General features: G+C 46.9%; 1 protein-coding gene across 11 annotated transcripts in view; it reads right to left on the bottom strand.

The window, feature by feature from the left end:
- Positions 1 to 763: 763 nt before the first annotated feature.
- The window catches only part of Parp11 (poly(ADP-ribose) polymerase family member 11), a 54,896-nt gene continuing 43,385 nt past the window's right edge, over positions 764 to 12,274 (bottom strand). For 10 of the 11 annotated variants that reach the window (XM_052174938.1, XM_052174939.1, XM_052174937.1 and 7 more), the window contains 2 exons: positions 8,865 to 9,016; positions 4,433 to 7,214 (listed from right to left, as the gene is read on the bottom strand). In XM_052174938.1, coding sequence (XP_052030898.1) covers positions 6,898 to 7,214; positions 8,865 to 9,016 — 469 coding nt within the window. In that variant the 3' untranslated portion in view covers positions 4,433 to 6,897. Of the gene's footprint in view, positions 1,145 to 4,432; positions 7,215 to 8,864; positions 9,017 to 12,274 lie in introns of those variants that run through there. The other variant, XR_007976707.1, reaches the window with a different exon arrangement.

Below are 12,274 nucleotides of genomic sequence, written 5' to 3'. Positions count from 1 at the left end.
GGGGTCAAGAAACTTTGAGGGCTGTGAGTCACCTTTAGCCCCAGCCTGTTTTCTTGCCAAAGGTATGGATGAAGCGGGTATGGCTAGGGCACCATCCTGCACTTTCTCATCTCCACAGCCAAATGTCACTCCTCAGGGAGACTTTCTCTTATTCCCTGGGGACTCAGCTTCTTAGAACCTTTGGCTGTGACTTGTGATAGGGCTGCACGACTGAGTGTGAAGGTCATGGAAATGAATGTGAGAGGCATGGAAAATTTGGTAGAAGGTTTCCAAACACACAGGAACCAAAAAATAAGTTCAAAATCAGATGCATAACGAACCTGCTTTGTGCGCTTTGGACAGTGCTCACCTGTGCTGCAGCATCCGACGTCACGGTATCTCCTGATCTGCACACGCTGCACCATACTCTGTAGCATGCCGTCTGATGTACCACGAAATGCTAGAGAGCACTCACTGCCTGACACACAGGCTCACACTTGACATGTATACATTCTCGACGTCTCTCTCCGTTTCATGTGACTTTCCCTGTGTGGGTATTTTGCCTGTGTATATGCATATGTATCATGTGTGTGCTGGTGGCCTCAGAGGCCAGAGGCTGGGGTTAGAGGAGGCTGTGAGCTGCCAGGTGAGTGCCAGGAACCAAACCCAGGACCTCTGGAGGAGCACTCAGTGTTTTTACTCACAGAGCCATCTCTCCAGCCCCCTTTCCAGGATCCCTTCTCCTCTCCCATGTACCCCAATATGTTGCACAAAGTTTCCAGTATTTACAGAACTGTGATGCCTTAATTTATATAAAACAAGAACTTTAAATATTTTCAGCCTGTAGGGTTTTGGGGTGCTATATCTTTGGGTTGGGTTGGGTTAGAATGCTTAATTTTAAATTTTGCTGCTTGAGTTACTGAGTTCATCCCCCACCCCCCCCAAAAAAATCCTTAAATGCATTTTGGCTTTGGATTCAGACAGAATTTCCAGAAATTTCTGAAATGGCCCCAAACAGACGTCTGCCGCTTTGTGCTACCCATCAATGCAGAGTGGAATTCTCAGCACTGATGCTTGTAGAATCAAAATATTGACCAAGTGAATAGTGCTGAAGATGTTCCGTCCGCATCCTGCAGTGTTGCCTATTCAGCCCAGACTCAGTTCCCTATGAATAAATAAATATATGCATTTTGTTAGTATGTGTATTTGTTTTGTCTTCAATAAGTGATGAAATTATTAAATGTATACCACAGAATTATTTTAAAATGAATTTATTATTATCCGTACATGTTTGATTTATATGTCTATTTCATATATCTAGATACCTGGGGTTGCCTAAAATTGTCTTGGGTAAGAAAGAGTGGTAAGCACACAGTTTTAAGAGTCCTCCCTGGGGCTAGAGAGCTGGATTGGCATTAGGAGTGTGTGCAGAGGACTAGAGCTAAGTTGCCAGCATCTAAGTGTGTGTGTGTGTGTGTGTGTGTGCGCGCGCGCACACACACACACACACACACACAATTTTTTAAACAGATCTCTCTGGGATAGGTGAAAAGTACCCTAGAAATAGGTTTTCTAGGTGGCCAGCTAACATGCATGTAGAGACCAGGTTCAATTGGTTCCCTGCCGTGGCATCCCACAGGTAGGAGCCCTGAGTTATGAACCTGAAGGGCATGAGCGGACTGCTGAGTGGCAGGTCTGGAATCGAGAGGCAGGGCAATCTCTCCTTCTTCCTATTCCAGTGCTTGTGGGAACTCCGTCCCTATACAAATCAAAATGCAGTTAATGACTTTTGAATGAACTCAAGTCAGTAGCTCAAATAGCAGTATTTAAAAACCAAGCACTCCTTCCCTGCCCATGTCATGATGCCTCCAGCTGTAATTTCTTCACCCAATCTTGGATGAAGAACTTGACAGGGGAGTTCTGTCAAGAAGACAGCACCTAGCCAAAGCCAGCTGTGGGCTCAGATTCTTTGCCTTTTTCCATTGGTTTTTCATTAAATTCACCTTGGCCCTCTGGTGAGTTACCCAAGGTCACACTGAGTCAAACAGGAAAGCTAGAAATAAAATTCAGATCAGCTGGCTTCCCAATTGGTACCCAATCTACGTGGAGGAAACAGCTTTACTGCCGACTCCGAGAGTCCTAATCAAGTACAGGCTTATTATGCCTGAGGCTTCCCTGGTATTTAAGAGACAATATGGCATAATAAGACCCACAGGAAAAGGTATCTCTAAAAAGAGATGGAAAAATACAAGGCGTGCCATCTGGATATATAATTAACACTGCAAAGCAATTTGAACTCAATTCTGGATTGGGACTCTGTTGAGCTACGCCACCACAGTGACGTCAGCACAAGCCAGGCAAGAAGCAGCCTGCTGTCTGAGGGCTCGCAGAGGGCACAGCAGCCCTCGGAAGCTGCAGGAAACACTAACATCTTTGGAATAAGACCTGTGTTCTGCTCTCCTGCCAAGCCACTTGAAAAGGAGCAAGACAAATGCTAAACTCTGAGTTACACAGCCACCTCACAGTGAGAATTAACGGAAAGCCAAGTCCTCACAGCCTGCAGCGCTGAAGAGCAGGATTCAGACAATTAAAGCAGAGAGAAAAGGACTAGCAACCTTTCAGCAGGAAAGGTTGAAACTTACATCGGTTGCAGGGAGAGGCTGCTGTTCGCAGTTACGAACCCCTTAGGCACTTCCTACCTGGGGACTCAAGCACTGGCCAGCAAGGAAGAGGCGGGGCAGAGAGGGAGCCTGCTTAGACGTCCCGGAGCTCCCCCAGCTCTCCTTCACTCCAGCAGCTTGGGAGAGAAGGGAAGCTACCTTGGGAGGAAAGTAAAGATAAAAGACGACCTGTGAGACCCTAGCTGCCTGTATTACTCTCACTAAACCTGAACTCAGTTCAGTTCCCAGGCCCCACTTCAGGTGGCTCATTACGCCTGAAGCTACAGAGGATTCACAACCACCCAGCCTCCAAGGGCACCTAAACGCATGTGGCAGACACTCAACAGAGACACACAACTCTGTCTCTGTCTCTGTCCCTCTCCCCCTCCCCTCTCTCTCTCACACACATACACACAAATGCCAGTTTGCTGAAGTACCTACCAAAATGATTTTTTGTCAGACATGATCGTTGATACTGGGTCAACACAGTGAGACTGTGAATGTTTTGCTTTCTTTTCTACCTTTCATGACCTTTTATGTTTTCTCTTTATCTGAAAGTATAATTTCACTAAGAAGTCATCTCTATATTAGGCAAAGTATTTATGTGTGTGGGGGGGGGCATGTTAAGGTGTGCACGCACACACATGCACACATCTGGAGGCCCGCCAGAGGCACACTTCAGGTGTCTCCTATCACTCTCCACCTTATTTTTCAAGACAGGGTCTCTTATTGAACCTAGTGCTCACTGACACAGCGAAATCAGCTGTCCAGTGTCAGGTCCAAAGGAAACTCAAGGTAGTTAAGACAAAATCTGGACCCAAACTCAGGGTAATTTTTGTTTTTTGTTTTGTTTTGTTTTTTCCCCCAAGACAGGGTTTCTCTGTATAGCCCTGGCTGTCCTGGAACTCACTCTGTAGACCAGGCTGGCCTCGAACTCAGAAATCCGCCTGCCTCTGCCTCCCAAGTGCTGGGATTAAAGGCGTGCGCCACCACCGCCCGGCTCCCAAAAGTATTTTTAATATTAATAAAAAGCAGATTGGGCCTGGTGGCATATCCTGTAATCTGACAACCCGTGAGTTAGCTAACTAGACTAGGCTGTGTACAAAGTTTGAGAGCAGCATGAACTATCTCAAAAATATTATCTCAAAAAATAAAATGCATAAGCAAGATTCCCTTTCTCCAAGGAGAGAAGGAAATCTGAGGAGAAGCACACACCAGGGACGTATAAGCTCACTTCTCAGGGGGTCGTAGATGGTCCCTTCAAACCCTCGCTGAGTTGGAAGCACTGATGAAGACGGCATACTTACCTCCAACCAAAAACCTCAACTTAATTTTATCACAGCGAAGCTTACTACCATTGAGTGTTTAGACAGGCAGAGAGACACAGTCTGGGGGTGGCGTCTGGCCACAGCCACAGCCACAGGCAAGGTCTATCTTGTGGCCCTTTGCCTTTTGCTCTGCTTTGCAACGCTGATGGACCAGACTTCCCAGACTGCTGGGAGTGCCAGCGAGTGGGAGTGGCTGGCACACCCTCACAACTGATCCTCTGAGCCCGGAACCCTTAAGGGAAGGACAATGCATCCAGCAGGCCTGGATCTATTCATAAGTCCTTACAGAGCAGAGGACATGTCTTCATCCACAGGTTACTTAATCAACCATTGCTCACAACGACCAAAACTAAGACCAACAAGTGCCCAGAGCAAGGCTGCTGAGAACTCCCTGAAAGTCTATGAGGTTTGAGAGGAATAGTCATGTTGAAACCAAGACCCAGAAAGCAGAAGCACACATAGGCGGCCAAGACCTGATACAGAAAACTTTAATCAACAATGGTAGAAACAATACACTCAGACATTAAATATCAGAATTCTCTGTCACCACCACCATCACCAGTCTAGAAATGAAGTAATCCACTAATCTCAAACATTTCTGGTGGGAGATAAAAGATTTAGGAAAATGTTTATTTTTACCCCGAGGCTGGACTCCCCGCAGAGAAAAGACAAGTTTATACTCAATGGAGTTTATTCAGCCAGCCTGTGGTGGCCCAGCTCGGGAGCCACTCTGCACCGGCTCCCCTCACTCCCCCTCCCACTCCACTTGACGGGCAGAGGGAATGATTCTATACACGGAACAGACAGAACAGCAAGACTTTAACAGGAGTGACTTCTACATTATTCTATTTAAAACACAACACTGAAATCACTACCTCCTGACGGGGCTGGCAGTTCCTACACCAGCAGGACACTGCTCTCTTAGGCGGCCTCTCCGACACACCCCCACCTTCCTCATGCCAGCCAACAAGGGAGAGGTATTGCACAGACTACCTGTGTTCTCAGTCACCTTGACACAGATACACAAGTCTAAAAGGAAACAACCCCAACTACAAGTCATTCCATTCAAGTATTAAGAGAAGTGTGCATGGAACTGGGGGCGGGTGGGGGCAGACAGCCACGTAAGAGGGACTTTAACACATTGCATGCCAGTTTGGAACAGAGAGAGTTCCAAGACAGTTAGGGCTACACAGAAACCCTGTCTCAAACAAACAACAAAACAACACAAACAAACAAATACAAACAAGCAAAACTAAAACAAAAGAAAAGAATGAGAAGAGAGACTGTTCGGTCCGAACTCCTAATGTCTCTAACACTGATCGTTGGAGTGGGCCGGCAGTCTACTCGCTTTGCCTTTAGGCACTTCTGCAGCGACCACTGTTGGTTTTGAAATGTGTCCTTTCTATCCTTTCTTAAATCAACGGTGGACCTACACATTTGAGCCAGGAAATCATTTGCCACTGTGTGCCAAAGCACTGTGCATCCGCTTTCCCGAGTGCCGTTCATGTCTATCCTACTGCACAATTACACACATTCTGGGCTGTAAGGAAAATCTGATGATTTACGAAACTGAAAGAATTGCTATCCTTACAAAAACCACTATCCATAATCCTGTTCCACACATACATTATTTCTAGATGCTTCCTGATTTGAGTGAATGAAAAGAACAGTACAGGCACAGGCACTAGAGGCAACCTGTGCTCACTTCTTGCACCCAAAGCTGCATGGGGACAGAAGAGACAAGTTCAGTATTAAGAGTTAGGAAAAAGTGCCTGAGGAATGGCCTTCCCCACAAGGAATCATGGGAAAGGCAGCACTGGGGAGAGGAGACAATCATACAGGCAGCTCCCTGTCTGATCCTTGAACACCCAGCACGCACAGCGTTGTGCCTAAGCGCTGCTCATCTCTGCTAGAACACTGACGGGCAGTTAGCCGGGACAGGTCACTTCGTCTTCAGGACAGAGCACAGGCAAGCAGACAGGTACACAAAGCCATGAGCACAACTCTAAGTTGAACAAAGCTGCTGGGTGTGTGTGTTGGGGGGGGGATGTCTTGGAAGCTGTCAATCGCTACTCTAAAGAAGAAATCAGACTTCTTCCCAGCATCTCATGTTCTCCACAATCATTTAAAAGAGAAAGACACCAACTACTAACCCGTGTGGATCTTAGGACTCACCATGGGACAGCTGTGTGTGATTCAGGGGGTTGTGGGAGGACTCATAAAGCCTCAGAGAAGTGATCACTGCAGGGCTTGAAAAACAAAGAGAATAAATAACCCGGGGGCCGGGAGCACAGCCTGCTGGAGGCTGAGCTGAGAGCGAGTGACTGAGCAGCAGTGGTCAGCTCCACTGTGGGCTGCAGACCACCTTCCTCCAGCGGTGGAAGGCAGGCTCCGTCCTGGTCTCTCTTCTGCTGGCTTATTTACTACTAGCACAGCAGACAATGTCCTTGTTTCTTCGCTGAGCACCAGGGGCTATTGCAGGATTTTTAATGCCTCCTTCAGAAGACCAACAAAGTCACAAGCTCATTGACAGATAATAACGCCAGGATTCAATTTATAAAGGGCCAATTCTCCTAATAGGGTACAAAAATTAAAATCATTTGACCCAGTCACATGCGTGTGAACTTTGAAGACTGCCTGGCCATGGTAATGATCTCAACCTATTCTGTCTTGAGAAGTATCTCTCTCTCTCTCTCTCCTGTATGTTAAGATGGCAACAGCATCGGTCTTTTAACAAAACAGGAACAGACAGAAACAGAACAACATATAACCAACCTGACAGTCAGTACTTCTTTATATACTGAGGCCGCATTCTTTTCTGTATCTGTTTCAAAAGTATCCAATATTTATATTAGCGGCTAGAAGACAGGGGACCAAATCCTCCTGCAACGAGAGAGCAAAGTTTTGACCACTGAGCCTGGGGGGCAGGGTCAGTGGAAGTCTATCAGGTACTCAGGGTAGATCTGGTTGGCATCAAAAACCACAAAGATCTTTGGGTTCCAGGTGTCATCCACACAGCTGTCATACAAATTCACATAGCTCCCGTCTTTGGAAGGAGGTCTCATGTATTTCGAGTCTCCGTTTATGTAATCACCAATTAGCACTCGAGCAAGGAACATGGATTTATAGGTTCTGAACAGATGCCGCTGCTGCAAGTTGACCCCGTGAATCTGGAATGTGTTCCCGTGCTTGATGTCGTCTTTGCAGAAGCGACTGGAGTACGCAGCATCTCTAGCGAAATAGGTTCCTTCAACAGAAAGGGCCACGGTTACTCTGGAGAAACCAGGAAACTCAGAAGACAACATTCCGACTGTCAGGGAAACAGCATTCCGACAGACATGAGTCACACCACAGGGACAGATGTGGGGCTTCCTCCCCTGCAAACTGAAGAGGACATAATCTCCCCAACCCCACCCCATGGAGGCAGCTGTGGGAATACCAGGCCTCACCAGGCCTCTCTTGTGCCCCTGAGAAACCAGGTGCCATACTTGCTTTTCCAAAAGGAGAGCTCACAAGGAAATCTAGTAAATAAGACACAAAACCACTCCCTGGTGAGAGGTCCCCTGGCAGGTCTCTGCCTGAGTCGTGTCCTTCCTTAGCCCCTCCCCCACAGCCCTCAGCCAGCATCCAGTCAAGCTCTGTACAATACTGCTCTACCCAAGAAGCTGCTGGCTATGGCATGAGATAATCCAGAAGTAATTACACCGAGGAGTGAAATTCTGAGACTGGATAAAGCTACTGCTGTGGTTTGGACCTTCCGTCTCCCTGGGACTCATGTGTTAAATGACTTAGTTTTCTGGGATCGGGGTGCTAAGGGAGGTGTGGGGACTTTAAAAGATGGAGTCGAAAGAGGATATGCTCTTAAATGGGGAATACAGGCTACAGACCTTCTACACAGTCTTCTCATGGTCCAGCTGCCAGGAGGCATGGCTTGTTCACCTTATACCACATACTCCCTGCTGGGATGGTCTGCGGCAAAACAAGCTCCACAGACCCAATGCAGCATGGACCAGACTTTCTAAACTGTTTGTCAAGGTGAAGTTCTCCCCTGCTGCCTCGGGTGTTTTGTTATAGTAATGGGAAGCTAGCAGGCACACGGATTCCTGCTTGAGTACTCCAGAACAGCGTCAGTTATTGTCACGGACAAACAAGAGAGCATCACCACTCTGAGAATGACTGACACTGTCAAGCGAGTACTTAGTTCTAAAAATATCGGGACACGAATTGCAAAGTCTCATAACCACCCAACAGTGGTGGAACTGGTGTCAGACCTTTCGGACCTCTTACAGCTAAACTGCGCCGCTTTTCCGCACTTACTCTTAAATGAATCCTGATCCTACGTGGCAGTCAGCTTTCTCATTGAAAATAAGGCACAAGGGACAGACTAGGAGAGCACATGCTCGCCCCTTGCCCTCCTTCCCCTCCCCCTACCTGCTTCAGTCACCCATGATGCCATGAGAAGAACTGAGACTTGCACTACGCTAGAAATATGAGAGAGCTCCCCAGCTCCCCCTTGGGTGCACAATGGGTGCACACTAGTATTCTTGCCTATCCCTCTTACCTATCATTTTCTAACAAGCAAAACCAACAGAGCAAAATATCAAAACTGCCAGCAGTGTTTCCATCACTGTAGAGCAGCTCAGCTGTAGGCACCTCCAGGGAAGGGCTGACTTTCGCTTCTCCAAGCATGGCGCCATTGAATATGGCGGATGTGCACGCCTCGCTTCCACCCTGTGTGTGGAGTGAGTGCTTTTCTGCAGCTCAGAAGTGCTGTGCTTTGTCTAGAACTCTTAGTCTGGTAACTTTGAGCTTCATTGCTGCCAATCATAAAGCAGCCGATTCTTCAGAGATGGAGCGCTCCCCTCTGACTGAACCTGGACTGAGACTCAGATATTACCTTTTCCAAAGACAGCACCGTGTACACCATTGATTCTCCAGTCAAAGTTGTGAATGCAAATTGCTTCCACAAATTCACTGCTGGTGCCATGAAACAGCATTTGCTCATTGATCTGAGGGACACCTCTCTTTTTCTTGAGCTGAGCCTTTTTCCTAAAATCATAAAATATCCAGATACAAAAGCACAGAAAAATATACCAGTGAGCAGTATTTATTAATTTAACATGTTAAAGGCAAAGATCCATAGAAAGAAAGAGACAAAAATATGAATCATATGAATGAGTGGACAGAGGAACTCCAGCAGAGAAACTATTTCAAATGCTCTTGGACACATACAAACCACCTCATCAAACATGACAGCTGTCAGCTAGGTATGGCACTCAGTGCCTGTAACCCCAAGGTACAAGACACAGAGACAGGAGGATCAAGAATTCAAAGTTATCCACCGCTTAAAAAAAAAGATTTTCAAGTTAGTCTAGGTTGCATGAGTTTCAAAAAATGTGTTTGTGTTTGAAGGCTGAAAAATACATTTAAAAAAGAGTAGGCATGCAGCTCGATGGTAGCGTGACTCTCTGATATGTGGGGAAAGCCTGGGTCCTTCCTCAGCACTGTGGACAAAGACTAAAGAGGAAAGGGGAGGGAGGGAGGGAGGAAGAAAGGGAGGTGGGGGAGGGAGGGAAGAAGAGGGAAGGAGGGAGGGAGGGGGAAGAGGAAGGAAGACAGGGAGTTGGGAGAGGGAGAAAAAGAGGGAGGGAGGGAGGTGGGGGAGGGAGGGAGGAAGAGAGGGAGGAAGAGGGAGGGAGGGAGAGGGGAAGAGGAAGGAAGAGAGGGGATTGGGGGAGGGAAGAAGAGAGGGAGGGAGGGAGGGAACAAGAATGGGACAGGATGGAGTAAACTCGCTTCTGCCAGAGAGATGCGAGATGACAAGCGAAGGGTTGAAAGGTCAGATCTGATGATGGGCAGGCAGGGGGTGCAAGCTGCCTGTGGTATTTGGGGTGTCGAAATACTCCACCAAAAAGATATTTACAATAGTGCACTCTGACTTCTGGCTAGCTCACCTGAACTGTGCCGAGCCTTTCCTTAAAAAGACAATACACGCAAATGCAAAAGCGCACTCAGAATACACCAGTTGGTGAGGGTTATACTCTTAAAGAGCAGGGTTCTATAGGCAGGCTGGGGCACAGAGCACTGCTGTAATGTAACCATCAGCAGGCAGGCCGCAGCTTCAATCCATTCCAGGGCCGCCTAGGATGTTTGGCTGGATCACCCTGTGATCGGCTGGATCTCCAACAAAGTATACTCGTCCCACCCACCACTGCACTAGAAGCCATCTCTTTGTGTGTACTGATTGGCCTATGACATTCTTCTAAACACAGAGCAGCTCTTTTCTTTTATATAATAACTGCATAGATAGCCGCCCCCTCCCCCCCCAAAAAACTGTGAACAATCACCTCAGCTTTGTTCTCCGGGAAATACATACGATTCCCCCAGCGATTCCTCACTCTAGCAAAGCTTCCAGACTCTTCTCCACAGCAAAACGTCTTTGCACAACCAGAATTTGCTGGCTACCTCTTGGTTTACATACCCTGCAGGGCTGGGAGCAGCGAGTCCAGCTTTCCTCTACAGTGGTGTGACCAGAACCAGTGGACCAAGCTAAAGGCGCCATGAGCTGGCTACCATCCTATGCGAAGTCAAATTCAATTCTCAAGATTTTTCAAATCAGATCTCACACTTTAGGCTTACTTCAGTTTAAAAAGTAAAAACTTAAGTAACAAAATAAAATACCCATATTATAAACTGACAAATTTAATCATAACAGGCAACTAAAAGGCACACATTCTAATGATGTCAGAAATGAAATGCACGTTCTTCAGGCGCCACTGAGTAGTATGTATCAAAATTCAGTATGTGGGCTCTAATGTGGAGCACCTGGCCTTCCAACCATTCCAGATATGATGCTCATATCAGAAGGGCACGCGGCAAGCAGCTCTTGTTCACACAACAAAAGCATGCTTTTCAAGTAAGAAATTCTACCAAGTTTCTTCGTCTAGGACTGTGTCAAAGAACTGTCTCAATGTTTTTTGAACAACACACATATATTCCCCTTTACCGGCTAATGAGGAAGAACACTTTTAAAAAAATCAACTACTTGTTTAGGTGCATTTTCAACTTCCTGGGTCATCTGGACTTGAAGTTCACTCAGAAGTCAAGTTACCAGTTCTGGGTTTTGTTCTTTGTTTGTTTGGTTTGTTTGGTTTGTTTTTAGAGACACCGTTTCTTTGTATAGCCCTGGCTGTCCTGGAACTCACTCTGTAGACCAGGCTGGCCTCAAACTCAGAAATCCACCTGCCTCTGCCTCCCGAGTGCTGGGATCAAAGGCGTGCGCCACTACTGCCCGGCCCACCAGTTCTGGTTCTGAATCTCTCCTGAGCCTGACAAGCAAACTACATTTTCATCTATGCACCTGGTGTGTTGAAGAGCTCAAGAAGCAAGCAAGCTTGACATCAACTCTTCCCAAAGAGCTTCTGGGAGCCGATTACTCTTTCTTTCTGTACACGGCCTGGAAAATATTGCTCCCACCGTAAGAAGCTTTCTCAGCCACATTAGGGAGGCCCAGTTAAATTATTCAAAGAGCTTTCACACATACAATATATTATAATAATATATTAAGTTTGGAATTCATTAATCCATACCATGGTTGTTGCTTTGTTAAAACAATAACATGAGGTTGAGTTGTATGAGCTATAATGACTAGATTCCACTCTAAGAACCAAGGTGCCTGGGGCTGGAGAGATGGCTCAGAGACTAAAAGCACTTACTGCTCTTGCAGAGGACTGAGGTTGAGGTCCCAGCACCCCATCAGACAGCTCGTAATCACTTGTAACTCCAAGTCTAGAAGTTCTGAGGCTCTCTGGTCTCTGAGGCCACAAGTCCTCAGCACTGGAATGCAATGACCCAAAGTGAATCTTGGTTTGGAATGTTCCTCTCATAGGTATTACACCATGGAGTAAAGAGTCTGGCACTAAGCATTAAACACTGAGTGGCTACTGGGATGAAGGAACCGCATATACCAGGCAGAACCAGAGAAGACAGAGTGTTTAAAATTTGCACCCCTACTAATGCACCCAGGAAAGGGGGGCTCCCAGATCATGCTTCTGGTCTTCCAGAAGCTTGAACAAACTTGCAAGGGAAGACCTCAGATTACAGTAAATGCTTCCCAACCTTGCCCAGTGGGTCAGACCACATCCACTTCTGAATCTACTATGAATCAAGTACTATGGTACCCAGCTCTCAAAGATGCCTCAATATCCCCTTCCTCTGAGGACCAATGTTCCAAAAATGCCCAGTGTCTGGTCCACACACTATCTCAGGGCAGCAGTGTCCCCTTGCTCTGGACTGAGGATGTTCTTC

This window comes from Apodemus sylvaticus, chromosome 2 (assembly GCF_947179515.1).
Source record: "Apodemus sylvaticus chromosome 2, mApoSyl1.1, whole genome shotgun sequence".
NCBI classification, from domain to species: domain Eukaryota; kingdom Metazoa; phylum Chordata; class Mammalia; order Rodentia; family Muridae; genus Apodemus; species Apodemus sylvaticus.
Note: the sequence above shows the minus strand (reverse complement) of the source record. Positions and strands in the feature narration are given on the sequence as shown.